This window comes from Melanotaenia boesemani, chromosome 11 (genome assembly GCF_017639745.1).
Source record: "Melanotaenia boesemani isolate fMelBoe1 chromosome 11, fMelBoe1.pri, whole genome shotgun sequence".
NCBI classification, from domain to species: domain Eukaryota; kingdom Metazoa; phylum Chordata; class Actinopteri; order Atheriniformes; family Melanotaeniidae; genus Melanotaenia; species Melanotaenia boesemani.
In genome coordinates, this window is record NC_055692.1 from 22091323 (window position 1) to 22108540 (window position 17218).

Sequence of the window (17218 nt, forward strand, 5' to 3'; positions counted from 1 at the left end):
TAATCACAAACCAGATAAAACATTCATTATATCATGCAAGTCAGACACACTTTATCACTTAGCTCAAACATCAGCAATTTCCACATCATTAGGATTTTGTCTGTCACATATGTGACCCAGACAATAGACTGATCCAACCTCAGTGAATCCAGGTCAAAGGTTAGGGTGCGGTTCACCAAAGTTTACCTGCCTATTTCCTGCAACACTAGCACAGCATGTGTCAGTCAGGCTAAGTAAACATTGAAATACATATGAAAACACTGACACAAACACACACTTGCATGTGATCTTCCATTGAGACAGCGGACTTCCACCATACCAAGCTGAAAAAACAGTGGCTGGAGGGGCTGAGATTCATTTGAGTGGGACTGGGCTTCCTCTTAAAGAATTAAGTCACACAAACACCAATCAGACGTGCTGTTTGTGTGGTGAAGAGGTGTAGACAGCTAGAGTGTTACACAGTCAGCAATGCGTGGATCAGGGAGGTGAGGGTAACTGTCAAGTCAAACTTGCAGAAGGATGAATCCCATTTGATATGAAAGAATGGCAGTACATGTGTCAGCATACCTGCCTTTAATTCAATGCATCCTTTGTGTTTCTGTAGTGGCTCGGCACACTGTTAATACAAATTTACAGATGTATGGCCCCTAAATGAAGAAGAAAGGCAAACTGACCTCCCAAGCCACTGCAAATAATTTCTAATTTTTATAATGTTGCATCACTTTTGCACACTACTATATGCCGATTTTACTCTAAATAACACAACACAGAAACCAATCTCATTAAATTATAACTTCTATTACTGACAAACTGGCAGAAAAGCAAGAATGGTGGGCCAAAAAATGAAAATTTTATAGTAACTTTTACATGTTGGGATAGAATTGCAAGTGTGTTTCTGCAGTCTGTTATGGTTAATTACAGTTTTGAGGAGGGACATTTGTATGAAAGCAGGGTTGGTAATTAAAGTACAGGTAAGATATTAACTTACCTTTGTTAGCCATTAATCAGTGTTTACCTTCAGAGAGCTCCCCTATTGTAATTAATAATCAGCTTGGACAATGAGTAATCACCCAGGAGGAAGTTCTGTGTGCATGTGTGTGTATTTATGTCCATGTTCTTAAAAAGGGGGTTTTCCTACTTCTGAAACAGCACAGCTTTAATGATCAAACAACTGATTATCCGCCTCACCAGACCAGACCAGGTGGGTATCCATCAGGATCCATGATCCATCAGGGATGGATGGATGAAAGGAGTTTCAGCAGTAATTAATGATCCATTTGTATATGAAGCCATTTTTATATTATTTAAAGCTCACCATGTGATTATTTATAATCACGTAAACACTTTAAAAATTTGGTAAATCATGCGCCATTGCCCATCTTTATTATTATTTTTTGTTTTCATTCATTTTGCCATTCTGTTTGCTATTTGTTTTTCTTTGTTGTTGTTTTTTCACCTGTCTTACCTCTGTGTCTGTTTGCACACACCCGTAAGTCATGACCTTTTATGGGCATTTTTTGGGCATTTACCTAAAAAGTAGGGCATTAAAAGAAATGATAGGAACCATTCCACGCTCTACGAACATGTTCATGAATCTGATAGAGGGTTTTTGTTAAAAAACAAACAAACAAAAAAACAAAAACAAACAAACAAAAAAAACTTTAAGTACAACTTAACAACAAATTTAAGAAGATTTGTAAGAATAAGTTGGGGAATGAGGCCCATTGTCCCTATTTAAAAAACAAAAAATAAGGCTATATGTTGCTAGTTCAATTATGGCTTTATTGGCGTGAATACATTTTTTATGGTGAGCATTCATGATCAATCAGGCTCTGTAGCTGCAACGGGTACCCTACCCATTACAATCTGAATATGACATGTCTGATAATTACAAAAAATAGAAATTGAGGCAGGTGTTATCACATTCAAAACAAGAAAATGGATGATCAAATTACACATTATTTTTTGTCCCTCGCTGGCCTTCCAGCCTTGTTAGAGTGCCATGCCGGTAAACCAGGGATGCTTAATGGATGATTCAGAGCATTTCTGTCAAAGGTCCACTATGGACATTTTAGGATGGTCAGAGGCAGGTTGCAGAGAAAGTAATAGGGAGAAAGTCAGAAAATGAAGAAGAGAACAGAAAGAACAGATGCGGAGACAGCAATAGAAGAGCTGAATCAATCCTTCATCCCATTCTCCCACAATGCTGCATGACCAATACCCATCCAGTAGTTTGCTAGCCTTCAGACATTTTACTGTGTCTGATCAGATGCCATTCTCCACAGCAGCCCCAGACTTGCCCCAAGGCTAGCTCAGTCTGGCAACATATGAGAGCAGCAGTTTACATCGTGATGTGAGTCTGTGCATATGTGCACATGCATATCGTGAATGACAGCAAGGATTCACTGGTCTATTTTTGTTGCTGAGAGGCTTTATCTTCAGTCCCTGTTACCCACACCTACATGCAGACTAATACCATAGCAACCCAGACAACAGTAGTCATGGTGGTATGTGTGCTGACTGAAGTGATGGGTTACGGTGCCCTGACAGCCTTCCTTAAAGCCTCTCTCAACCTTGTCACCTCTGTTGCTCTGCTGTAACTCTCACCACAATGGCTGGTGGTAGTGAACCTGCCAGGCTGCCAAGGACACACAAAGATGACTGTGTCAACCTTTGACATCAGAAGCTGCAACCAAAAGACCAGAGACAAGCTGAGTTGGCAGCTCTGTTAACAGGGTAGAGACCCAGATCTTTTCAGCTTAGTTAAAAGTAGCAAAAGTCAACAGAACACAAGTCAAGAGTGCATGCACCCTGAAAAGAAGCTTTTTGAAACAGGTCTAGGCTTGGGTAAGGTTTGGCATGCCAAAAGTTTTAAAGAGGTGACCTCAATATTTTGGCCCAACCCCTGCTGTCTTTTGACTGACAGCAGTCAAAGAATGAAACATAAGTCACCAAAGTACAAAACTGACATTTGGACATGAAAGACAGCATGGGCTTTGTATTGAAGGCTAGATGACATTTCAAGGAGCTGATTCACTGGTAGATGTTCAGACCACCAACCCACATGGCTGCATGTTGAACAAACCATTTTTGTGACTGAGATGAGATAGGACTGATAGAAATATACTTAAAGACATGTGGAGCATGTGTAAAATGACCTATACATTCGCCATGATGATACTGAGCTGCTTTAAAGAGAATAAAATCACAAAGCAAAACCTCCTGAGTGACGATAGAAACAAGAGATGTGACAACAGTGTGAGTGTTCCAGTGGGTATGTGCAAATGTAACAACTAATGCTTAAATGTGCACATGTGCAGAATAAAAACAGGCATTTTTAATACTTATGACAGACACATTGTTTCCTATTCAAAGCTTAATTTTCTATTTTTTTTTAAGTGTGTCCCTGACTGTGCATGTGTGTTACAGTTCAAACAACATTGCAATCATCATCTTTTATCGAAGTCATGTTGAGGATTACAGCTTTCATCCCTAATCCCACATTAAGGGCACATTCTTATGATGGATGTGACATCATCAAGGCCGGTGAACCACAGAGAGGGCATGAGGGCAGGAAGCCAAACTCCTTAGGAAAGGATTAATGACAATAGAAGACTATAGTCGGGTGGGGGGGGTACAACTAATCTGAAACTGCAAGCTTTCATAGCATGTGCAACCTCTGTGTTTTTGTTTTTCAAGATAATCAGCATCAGTTTTGGTTTCTCAGTTTTTCTACCAATTATTCCTTTTTCATTTATTTTTATTTTATTTGAACAACTATCCCTCTTAATCAGCTCTTAACCAAGGATCCACCAAACATCCAAAGGCATGAGCACACCCACCTAGCGGAACTAGTATATTCTGATGCTGAAGTGAAATCTGATTATCTGCACGTCCATTAGCCATCAGTGACCACAAAAATACAAGACTTTATGTATTTATACATCTAATACATAATATTAATTTAGTCATTTATCAAAACAATGCACTTGCAATGGTTAATCATTTAAAGAGTCTAAAATCCCTGTAATACATTCATCTTATAGTTTAAAATTTGACCATACATATTTTGTAAGAAAAACCATATCTTACCATTTTTTTTTCTTTTCCTGACAATGGAGATGTTAAACTTTCATTTACATGTGAAGGTTCTGTAGTAATGATCTGAGAGTAAGTAATTCATTTTCTCAGAACAAAACTTTGTGATCCTCTAGATGAATTACTCAGCATTCTATATGGCACGACTCCATATAACTGAACGCAACCCTCATTTTTTTTCTTTTAAACTTTTCTGAAACTCTAAAAGTTTGTATAGCTTACATGTGTACAAGATATTTACCGTCCACCTGCTCTGAAGTTGATTAAGTACTTTATAGAATAGTTATATTTAGAATGGAAAGCAGTTGCACAATGATACTTAAACATTTAAAGATAATATCATTGCTGGCCCATGTTTATGAACTTATTGTTTCATACCTGCAGAAACTCTGGGGCAGTCTGGCAGCATTGGATCAAGGGGTGTATCCAAGGGTTCAGGACTCGATACCCAGTTACAACAGTACTGCAGAAAAATACGAAAGATTAACAATTAAAAACTCATGATACACATGTCCCTTCTTAACCTCCAAAAAAGCTTGTTAAAAAATCTCCATATAGTCCACTCAAGGCTTATAGTGGGTGTACGGGATATTAATAAGCGGTCACCAATATATACCCAAATAATTAACAAAAAGAAGCTGAAAGAGAGAAGGAAATATTAAATAAAAAAAGAAGTCAACTCTAGTATGCAGAAATAAAAAAAGAACAAAGTAAAAATAGGAAAGCAAGATGAATGGGGGATGGGTATGGAGGACAAGGGGAAAGACAGTACACAAAAAAGAGTAGGGATGAGTATGGTGGGGGAAGAGGAGATAGAGACAGGAACAAGCAATTAAAAGCTCTGTGACATGTTGCTCAGACAGCTTGGCGTTTGTTTGTGGTGGAGAGCTGAGGCCTTCTACTATGGTTGATCAGTGGGTGCCCTGGGGGGGAGGGTGTCTGCCCAGCTTGCTGACCCATAACCCCCTGCAAACACCCCTAGTCCTCTCAAACCCCTTGTGGTTGACAACACCACTGTCAGAAAATGGAAGAAGACCTCTTCATCTGTTTTTCGCTGTCTTCATCCTTCTGTCTGTGTGGCGCTCCCTATTTCTACCTAGGATTGCACAGAGAAGCACTTTGGACAAGTAAGGTTTAAACCTGATGTGCCCTTAATGAAGTGTATCAATTTCTTAGAAGAGAAAACTTACTTTTTTCATGCCTTTGAGTTTTCATTCTCTGGGTCAGCAGATGACAACACATCAAAGTGTGTTTGCCCTTTTGACTGTGCAATGTGGATTGGTATGCCGTGGCTTGTAAGATTCGGACAAAAACAAGGGAGAAGGGAGAGACAGGGAGGCTAAGAAGGAACGCTTAGAGAAGACGTTCCCTAGATAAGATAAAAGTTCAATAGAAGAAAGAGAAAATGTAAAGAGATTAGAATGTGCAGCTGGCGTCCTTCTGATTCACTGCTTATCTGCCCTTGTTTACTTTCACCATGGCCCCCTGACAGCCATTACTATGTTGTGTGTGCTTGTGAGCTGGTAGGCTGTGTGTGTGTGTGTGTGTGTGTGTGTGTGTGTGTGTGTGTGTGTGTGTGTGTGTGTGTGTGTGTGTGTGTGTGTGTGTGTAAATGACTGCATTTTGGAAGAGGTCTGCCACAAAGACGTGTAGTGCTGTGAACCCTTCAGACTCAAATTCGTTTGAATTCTTGGTTTCAGCAACACTCAAACTCATGGTCCTGAAAGAAGGCTTACTGGTAGGACAAATCCAGTAAAACTTTTTCCACTAGGACCTCAAAAAACACAAAAACAGTGATGTTAAGAAAAATGGATAAATAATATTAAAACGACTATAATAGGTTCCAAATATCAGGTATTAAAATGCTCTTAGAAAGTGGGAAGTGGAGCCAGTGTCAAACCTCTAACCTCTAGGAACTGGTATTCTCTTTGGTTTGAAACCAAATTTTCAAGAGATTTTGAAGGTTATTTAAAAAAATAAATAAATAAAAAATGTTTGGCAAAGAACTTAAAGATATATGAATTAAATAAAAATAAATAATACTTCTGTATCTATTATAAGCACGGACAAAAATAAAATATGTCAAAACAATAAACTGTCATCCAAGAGTGCTATGCAACATTAAGTCTCAAAGAATATAAAAAATTTTATGTCTGCCACTGCAGGCCATCTTTTTGCGTTTTGTGTCCAAATGCATGTATCCACAATTATAAAGACTTTTTACAAACTTCAGCTGCATCATGGGCGTGTGAGGAACAAGCCTTTGCTGAGCAATATTACAGTTTTCCAGTGAACATGCAGGCTTTTTTAAATACTATACTCTGGACAGATGAATCAGATATGTTTTACAGCAGGCATGTTCAGCTTAGACCAAACCCATTTTCATGTCAAGCATGATAGTGAAAATGTTATGGTTTGGGATTATTTGACTGCCTTGGGCTGAGGTAGCCTGTTATTATTAATTTAACTTTTAAATGATCTATGGTATCAAAGAATACTTTACAATAATGTGATGTTAACTCTATAAAAGTTTAAACTGACCTGAACTGGAAGTTAACAGAAGAATTGCTTAGCCCAATAGCAAATTTACTGTCATTTTAATAGTTAAAATGACAGTCAGACCTAGTCATTTTAACAGAAATAACTTTTTAACATGACCATTCTGAGGTGGATGAAGCGGGCCTCAAGAAGGGGTGTTACGACTTTGTGGCACAAATGTATACACATTACAAAGATGTAAACAAAATCTGAGAATTCTTTCTTTTACATAAGGACTTTTTTTTCAAGGATACCCTTTTAGTGTAATCCCAAATATAAATAATAGTATTTTATATATATAGATGACGAAGTACAGATAGATACTAAACATACTGAGTTGTACCTGCAGTCACGGCATTGATCAAAGGTTTGAGCACACCCCCTTGTAGTAAGTCGGTGTGTCCAAACTGAATGAGTGTGACTGAATGTCAAATCGTATTTTCTGTCTGCTTGACATGTACTACACACTACTGCTCTAAAATGATGCATTTAGTGTAAGCTTAGGTAAAAATGTGATTATTAAAAAATAATCATGATGAAACATCTGTCACATGTATGCAAATCCCTGACAAATATCATCAAGTACACAGACCAAATTCAGCTGGGAAATGTATACAAAAACAGCTGTTATGAAAATGAAGTTCAACTCATTTGTAAACCATTCCAATCCAATCAGAAGAAATGAAAAGGGACTAAAGTGCAAGCTGATTCTGCCTCTCAAATGATAAAAATGGCAGAAAGGTCTCATTCACTCTGTTCCTAAATGTGTTGATCCATCAGCCCTGTAAACCAAACATGCAATCATTTGTGAGAGGATATAGAAAAGTAGAGTCATAGAGGTGCCATATAGGTTGAAGAAAGATCAGAAGAGAGATGGAGGGGGGGCAGCTTGGGGGTTTACTGTTGGGGAAAAATGAGAAGTCATCTTAGTAAACAGTGGCATATTGCTTATTTTTAGATCCTTTGCTTTGCCCTAGATGTGATATCCTCTGAGCCTGGGCTTGAGGGCAGAGCTGTGCAGAGCAGCATAGAAGCAGTGGGGCTCCTTGACTGCTACATCAAGTGTCTCATTGTATCTCCTTTAATTCATTCAGTCTGTCTGGAGGAAGATGTCAGCTGGGCTGTGGAGCAGTGGGCTGAAGGCGGCTGGAGAGAGGGAAAGGAAGGGAGTCTTTCAAAGGGCTCTCCTCCCTCCACTACAACTCCACCATCACCACCAATGGAGGCAGGGAGGCTGGTTTGAATAGATTTGTCAAGGCAACAACACACATGTGCACACAAACCCTTGCATAAATGCACACACACAGCACAAAGCCCCAGAGCTGTGGGAGACCACAGGCATAACAGCAGTCACATAAAGGCAAGGCCTGCTGGCTGGGATTAGAGCAGGGCGACATGACAAAAGGATGGCACATCACATCGGCTCCCACTGATGCAAAGCATCATCACTTCAAGCAGCTCATCCACTGATCAATGGTGCCATTGAACTAAAGGACGGCAGAGAAACAAACATGTAAATAGATCTGACTTTCCCCACAACTCTGTTGCTCTGCACGTTTCTTTTTGTGTAGCTCGATCAGCTGTGTGCACATACATACGTACAAGTACATATTCTGCAAAACACAGCTGCAAGGCACAGTGCATTATATCTACCAAAATGTGTTTTTATTTCAGCAATATCACCAAGAAAAAAAATGTAAAAAAGATTGATGATCATTGTAAAGGCTACAGGCTAAGTAATAAAGCTAACCAAAAGGCTAACAGGACTGAGATAGGATATGGAAGGTAAGAATCAAGTCAAACACTCGGCTTGTATTGAAAAGTTTTTTTCCCCTTATCTACATTGTATATATGTACATATGTGAGTGAGATTCACCACCTGTTGAGTAATGTAATTTAGAGGTGAGGTCATGCTGCTTCTTTTACATTACCAACAAAAACACATGCACACATTCTGTTGACATAAACCACTGCACTCAACTAATGGCAGTCTAATCAAAAGGAGCCACCATAAGCTATGACTGCATTCTTTCTTCTGCACAAACCCTACAATTAAGTTAAAAACACTATGACCTCAAGCTTGGCCCAACCTCAATAACACACAGTTATCATGAAATCATAACTGAGTATAAAATATTTGGATAAGAGTGGCTAAATAATTAAATAACTAATTTACTATACTGCTTTCAGGAAGCTGTTATAGACATATTACTGCAAAGATCAAACAGAAGTGCATACTGTTTATCTCTGCAATCATGTGCAGCTCATTACATTCAATTGTAAAATTGTATGTCCATATTTTAACTTCTCAAAGTGCACAGGACTGAAAAACACTGCAATAAGTATACAAAAGTCAGCTAAAATATAGCACACATGACAGTTTGCAACCTAACTTCTCAGAAAGAAGTCCTGAGGATCAATTCTTGCTCACTGTCACTGAGACTGTCTCTCTCTCACCTCCTCCAGTTGCAGTATAATCTCTATGGATTAGGATGCTTTATTCATGACCACAGTGATACTCTGTGTATGTAAGGTGTGTGTGTGTGTGTGTGTGTGTGTGTGTGTGTTCTGGGCAGGCCACTAGAGTGTGACAGCAGGCCAGCACAGTGACAGGAGACACCTTGGAGACTGTGACAGGTTGCCAGCTGTACACCATAATTCGGATTCTCTCTCACACTCACTTCCCCTCACTGTGCTACTCATCTATCTCCACATACGTCTTTATGCCTTCTCTTCCATCTGTATTCACCCCATTTATATTGTACCTGTCTTTCTGTTTTTCCTTTTCCAGAGCTCTACCCTGTGTTTTTTCAGTGGCAGTCAGTTGGATTTAAATAACGGAACGTTTCTCACACAATATTCATTTTGTATTTTTCAGACTCAGTTAATAGATTAGCCTTTATGTTTCTGCTTTTGCACTGCTCATTTTCTTTTGTTTAAACTTTACTCTATATTATGTCCTTGTTGTGACATCAGATGTCCCTTGTCTGACCCATCTGGTCTTTGTAACCTGGCTCAGCAGGCACTGATCTCTAAATCCCATCTTCTCTTTTCTGCTCTTCTGATCCCTCCATCCCACCATCCAGTGACCTCTTCAACCCTAAGAGGAGGGAATTATCTCCATCCAATGAGAACAGACCAATGCCTGGCTGGGGTTCCCTGACCTCACATGCACTTACTCTTATGAGCACCCATTTCTGTACACCACCCAGGGCGTAATGCTTCTCTTAGATGTACTGCAGAATCAGGGATGCACTCCCTGTGTGTGTGATTCTGCCCTTACCTTGGTGTGCAATGAAAGAGGTTATTTACATTTAAGATCCAGTTGCTGATATATACATTCTCTGTGCTGGTGTGTATATGTTTTACAAGTCACCAACATGCACATGTAGACTGGCTTTTAATGATCGCATCTACAAATACAGGAACAGAACCTACAATAGAACCCCCTAAATCAATCCAGAGCCATGCGATTAGCATTCTGAGTAAATCAGAAAGAGATCTTTTGACGTAAATATAAAACATACAAAACAAAAACTTATAGATTTATGTATGTTCTTCCATTGTAACCTGTGACTCCGAATTAGCAGAGTTGGAAAGTACAAAAAAAAAAAAAAAAAATGCTACCTTGAATAAAATGAGACAATAGTTTTTGAGAAGATGATAAAAAAATGCTGAATATTGTCAAATCCCACACAGTGCTTTTTGATAAAATATATAAAAATGTCTCCTTAGTATAATTTAAAAGTAGTAGCTGAGGTTTGTTATGAATGAACTAGAAGAGGTCAAGACAATTAATCAGATCAAAATCTCAAAGGAAAAGGATACTTTTCAACTGGTCACAATGATTGTTCTTTCATAATAGCATGCAGCAGAAACGTGGGTTATACATTTGCTAGAATAGAAACTTAGTTGGAAAGTTTCTTTCCATCTTTCATCATTTGCTGGAATATCAAGCATATACAAAAAGAAAAAAAAAGATTTTCTTTTTGGTTATGTTTTATGTAATACTTTCAACTGCACAAAAAACAAATGGAAACATGACTATTCTGTAAAGCATAGCAAAGCAAAGGTCAACACTGTTTCCTCTTAATTAGGCAGGCTTCTCTCTTCATCCAGCCAAAAAGGACAGTGGGTTAATGAACATGAGAGAGTGTGAATCCATGCTTGTCCATTTTGTCTGACTGGACACTGAAGGTTATGTCTGATTTATTGTTCTGGGTAATCATCATAAATAGAAACTTACTTCACATTCCAATTATGCTGTGTCCCTCATGTCCCTTAGATGGCTCAAAATAAGAAAAACCAAACATGGAGTACAGGGCAGCACAACCTTGAATCCCCAATAGTCTACATACATATATATTTACAGACAAGTAATGCACTTGAGCACACACACAAACAGACACATAGACACACAAAGGCCATGGATATAAAAGAATGTAATACAGATACAGGTATGGTGTGTGTGTGTGTGTGTGTGTGTGTGTGTGTGTGTGTGTGTGTGTGTGTGTGTGTGTGTGTGTGTGTGTGTGTGAGAGAGAGAGAGAGAGAGAGAGAGAGAGAGAGAGAGAGAGAGAGAGAGAGAGAGAGAGAGAGAGAGAGCACATGACATTTGCATCTCTTGCTTTCCAGCAGCGTTGGTCTTGGTTGGTCCTCATCTGTATGTGCATACTGAGTGAGCTCAGGTGATGCATATGGCAAAGAGGTCACACCAGAAAGGGCAAATTCTAAAATGAAGCTAACACAAATGCACATGAGCATGTGCATTCTGTCTCACACACTTACCATATAAACACATCTGATCAAAATTCCCGCAACGCTGCATACACACTGACTAGCAGGGTTAACTGTCCAAGTTATTTGACATGCACTCAGAAGAAAAAGTGGCTGATTATTTAAAAACACAGAGAGAAAAAGTGGGACAACAAACACACACACACAAAAAAAAATCATCCACAACTTCTAAGGCTAGTTGTAAGACATGTGTCCCACATAGGTCAGCAGGGTTGTGTAGGGAGAAAGGAGAAAAGAACTTAATTTGCATGATGAGATAGGAGTTCATGGATGGACCACTGTGCTGCATGTTTATTTGCTTTGTGTTTTTGAGCTGATGTGTGCGTATTTTACCTGCTGCATCCAATCCTGTGTTCCTTTGCTGGTCTCCTGTAGCCAGATGTTGTGAGCAGAGTCACTGAGTGCTACAGCACACACTCTGTTCCTCACCTGTGTTTCCCTTTGATTCATCTGCCAGATATAGGAAATGAAACTTGTATTAGTCATAGTTCACTGACTAATACATATGACTAATACTAAGACTTTACTATGTAAGAAACAAAATCTCTTTAGGAAAATAATTAATACATTTTGGAAAAGATGGATATGGATTTATTTATTTTGACTTATTGCTCAGTAAGCAGATATTTGCCTGAAGAAAAAAGGTACTCCCAGTCCTGGGATGTCAACGCCCAGAGGACAGCTTTGTAACTGGAGAATACAGATTCAACTTGGTGTATAGTATAAGGTTATAAAGTGAAATACGAAAGAGCAATAGTGTGTCCTTGTCACGTTCTGTACAAATGTCCTTCCCTGTGCACATTCAAATACCTTAGTTCCTATTCTTAATACCCTTTCCCTTCACATGTCACAAAGAATGTGGCGTTTGTAAGCCCATCTTCCTATTCCCCTCTGAATGTCAACGCTAAGGAAAATGTCACACAAAGGACTTGTTACTACACTACAATAGACTTCCCACATCGCTGGTCCGACCCTAAGGAGTACTATAGCCAGGCCTTGGGAGCAAGCTGTTTCACTTTGGGGGGGCGAACAGGACTTGTAACAATAGGTTAAAATCACTTGATGTATTTGTTTAGTAAGCTGGGAAAAAGACTGATGGAAAGGAAATCGATGTATTGCTGCAGAACAGCCTTATTATATAAGAGGATGGTGAATGATTATTTTCAAGCTTCATCTTCAGTGTCATGTGGAGGAGTGAAAACAATAACACAGGACTCCTGGACTTCTGTTGGCATTTTGGACTTGGTGCATATGAGTAAGAGTTTGGAATGTCAAATATTATATGATGCTTGACTGTAAAAACAGACTAAATATTAGTTTATAAATGTGGGGCTATAGTATGGATCTGTCTGGCTAAAGCTGGAGCTATCAAACAGACCAGCACTAGCTGGAAATTTGAATACATCCTCTCATGCCCAGCCAAATTAAAGATGGAGTGTATAGAGATAAATGGATTCTATTAAGGTACTAAAGACTCATACATCATCCTGCTGATAAGGCTTTCACTGGAGCATCTTTACCATGGTGAAGAATATAGCAGACTGAGCAGGGAGTTACAAATGAAAGGATAAAGATAAAACTGTGGAGACAGAAAAGAAAATGACAGGCTACACATGTATGCACAGACACATTCACTCATTCACACAAACTCACACAATCACATACAGTAGACACAAGCTCCTCACTGTACTCCTTCTTCAGCTGTGCTTGGTTGAAAAGCTTTCCTCCGGCAGAACTGGGCCCATGAGAGTAACAAACTCAAGCTTTTAAAACTGGAGGTGTCAGTCAAGGTCTTGTTTTATTGTGCTGGGCAAATGGGCCCATCACTGAGTAAAGGGCCTTCTAACAGTGGCCTGAGAACAGCAGACAGTGGAGTGACTGCCCATGAAAAACACTCAACATATGACTTGAATCTAATGAAAAACATCATCCAGGTCTGGTTTCCAAGAGTATAGATGGGTCTTTGACTGTTGCTATTGTCTGAACCTTAAAGCATTTATTCTTATTTGTTTTGATGGAAAACTGTATACTTCACAACAGTCAAAGTACAGCAGATGCTACAATTTGTCGTAATAGTTTCTAATAGTTTGGTTACAGGTGCTCAAGTAAACACATCAAAATGTAATGCCAATCTGCCTTAAATGACAGTTTCTTAAGTCTGTTTTTATTTCAATTATTTTTACATGCCACCTATCACAAAGTTACTTCACAAAAACAATATCTGCACTCTACGGCCAAAGTTAAGGTATAGAACTAAGAGAGTATAGCTAGCCAAGTTGCCACTGATTGTGTTTTGTGGACTTCAATGGTAACAGACTCATATTTGAAATATGTTTAGTAGAGAGTTAGGTCACTCTGCCATTGATAATAAACCTTTTGATGAACTTTTTTTATCATTAAAGACAGACTGATTTTTGAAAACACTAAATATAAAAAGGGACTACAGGTCAATCCGACAGCTAGAGGATGCAATACAATGATGCATCATATAAATGGCCTTTTATTAGTTTCAAATAAAAGAAAACTATATAAATAAATCACATGAATCTGCTACTCTCACCAAATAAAGTCTGTTTAGTTAGTTAGCTGTTATTGCAGGTTCCCAAATGACTCAGGGAGAGAAGGTTTCTTGTAGTGTGGCCCTAAACCACAGTAATTTTGACACCCATTGGGTCCAATGTTTTACAAGCCACAATGACAACTGTGGTTAGCTCCATGTTGAATGCATAATCCAACATACAGCATAACTTACAAACATTTTGAGCCATGAAGCCACATGTTCCAAACTGGATATAAATCTCAGCTGTTTTATCATGTGACTCATCATGTTATGAAGTATGTTTGTGTAAGCCATGTATTGTATGTCCAGAATGTTAAATGTGCTAATTCCCAATGTAACTGCAGACATCAGCTTTAACAAGGAATGAAGCCAGCTGTTGTGATCAGTCCTGTATTGGACAGGGGGAAAAAGGAGGAGAAATGTGGAAATACTTGTTGAACTAAAACCAACACAGATGTTGAGACATTTGCTGCCTTTCTCCTGGCTTTTCCTTTATTGCTAGAGCAGCTGGATATGCTGAGTATTACTCAGGTGGGTAAGTGGGTGTTGGGCATGTGGAACTAGTGTGTGTAAACCTGAAAGAATAGTAGAAAGACAGAACATAAAAAGAAGCTCAAAGTAGTGCATGAAGGAAAAAAAAGAAAAGGTAAAGTAATACAGATGAGAGAAAGTCAGATGTGCACAACAAAGAAAAATCATAGACACTTTTTTTAATTCCCAAGAGGAAACACTTTTTTCCTTTGTCCACTTCACAGCAGAATCAGACCACAAGGTCAACGTCAGAACTGCATCCCTGAAACAAGTGGACTTTTATTCTGTTCCTAAAACATAAGAAGTTTAGGATTTTATAGGAATGATGCATTCCATTCACATTCATTTGAATGTGAACTGGTCCTGGGCTTGAAAAGAAACATCCACACTCCTGGGAGTATCTTGATGGAATACCTATTGCCAATCAATCATTTTTCTTTGGCACCATAACAGGCTTCCAAGTCGCACTCAGTAAAACTACAAAGGACATTTTGGCACTTTAATTTAGTGTTTATAAGAAGATGTAAAGGAATTAAACCACTCCTGTGACTGTGTCAGTTTTGAGGACACACCCTTTTCACAGATTTGATTTATTTTGACCGCAACTACACATCAAATTTAAATTCCTCTGAAGCATGTCAACAAAGCAGTCAAACCTGATGATGCAGAATTGAATTCACCCCCACCACACACACATCTGAATGATCTCTGAAAGCCTCCCTGATCTTACTCCTTCTTTCCCTTCCTCACCTCCAAATAAACCATTTCTTTTTAGACCATTCTGAAGATGGCTTGTGTGCTCTAACACATTGTTTTAGAGCACACAAGGATTTTATATACAGTTTATACATGTCCAGAAAAAATAAGACACTACTGCTATTTATGCTTAAATGAACATCTCTGACTATTATTTCCAAAAGTTTTAATCCTACACAAGTGCATCTGCTTTTCCAGGACAAGAAAACTACAGTCTGGCAGAGGGCAAATACAACTTTGAACTGAAAGGGATGACTGCAAACTCATCACTTAAGAACCAGACACTGACATCAAGTGACCATCATGCACAGTGGCAAACTGAGACTGGGGTGAAGAAGTGCACGGCAAGAACAGTTAGCAACAGGCTCCTACAGGCAGGACTGGAGTCATGCAAAACTCACCTTAAATAGTGAGAAGCAAAGACTCCAGGCTGAGGTTAGAAAATGACCGCAGCCTGAAGTCTTACTCCAGTCATCTACTGGGCAAAAGAAAACTGAGTAAGGTCAGTAAGGTCAGCACCTAGTCGTTTTATGGTTAGATAAAAAACCTGGAGAGGCCTACAAGTCACAGTATCTCGCATTGTTAAATATAGGAGATTTAGTGATGAACAGGGGTGCATCAGCACAATACATATATATATATATATATATATATATATATATATACAGTGTTTAGGAAAAGGGTGGTCTAATAGACAAACAAACATCATATATTCTGGCACAATTCAGTGGGCACAATTAAACTAAACCCAGATTTTCACATGCTCTTTGAAACAGCTAAACACTGCACATTTGGAGGCCCACGAACACATCCAGAAAGATACACACAGACTTTTCTCTAACCTCTGTTTCATGCACTGGTCTTCTTACACTGCCCTCAGCAAAGTACAGTGTTTAGCATCTTAAGCTGCTTCCCTCAACAAAGCCAGCTAATTGCTAGACTTTTTGTTGTGCATATTCTTATTTTTATTGCTGTAGACGTAGATTGTGATATGCAGTGTGTGTGTGTGTGTGTGTGTGTATGAAGGAGGAAAAAAGGACATATTAATCATGTTTATTTATCTGGATGAGGAGTTGAAATAAGCGGGGAGACATCATTTAACAGCATGCTAAGCTAATCTCTGGTCGAGATAAATACTTCATTTCTCTCCTCTCCCTGTGACGCTCCCTTGCTCACAACTGCTTCACTGATGCTACATCTAAACACCGGCAATAATAAAGACAATTATTTAGGCCTTTGATAATTATGTGTCAAAGGCAGCAAAAGCCACTAGATAATTGGGCAAAAAACTGAATGGTAATCCACAATGGAGTTCCCTGCGGGGAGACAGACATACTCATCCCTAGAAAGAATGCAGTGCAAGAGAAAAAAGAAAACAGGCAAAGACAGAAAGATGAGAGCTCTTTAAGGGGCCTTACTCACTGTCAATGTGAAAAGCCACAATTATACATAGAGAGCAAGTGTAAATAGAGAGCAGCAAACAAGAGAGAAAAACATGGATAGAGAGAGAATGACAGAAAATGAGCGAACATTTAAAAAAAAAAAGGCAAAAATGTGTTAGTGAGAGTGAGCAAAGACTGAGTGGAGGCCGGTGGGAAGGAGGAGATAGTGTGTGTGTGCACGAAAAAGAAGCACCCCATGACGATGCCAGTCAGGGACAAGGCTTATAATGTGGCTGCATCGTGCACTGCCAACAGCCACAGATAATCTAGGACTACCCACTGAGCACTGAAGCACTGCTTAAATATTTGATTGATTAACTGTCCTGTTGCTGCCAGAGAGTAAGAGGAGAGCGTCAGAGAAGCCAGGGCGAACACAGAAAAACAAACAAACATGCATGTGGGTGCACACCAGAAGGTTTGAAAACACATGACACACTAACACGTACACCCCCATAAATCCCTACACAACAACATTGGAAGAGGGCACAAACACAAA

General features: G+C 39.1%; 1 protein-coding gene across 1 annotated transcript in view; it reads right to left on the minus strand.

Moving 5' to 3' along the window:
* Positions 1–17218, minus strand: part of fam172a (family with sequence similarity 172 member A) — a 160498-nt gene that overhangs the window by 40623 nt on the left and 102657 nt on the right. The window contains exons 9-10 of the mRNA XM_041999438.1: positions 11767–11883; positions 4477–4561 (exon numbers count right to left, since the gene is read on the minus strand). Coding sequence (XP_041855372.1) covers positions 4477–4561; positions 11767–11883 — 202 coding nt within the window. The remainder of the gene's footprint in view (positions 1–4476; positions 4562–11766; positions 11884–17218) is intronic.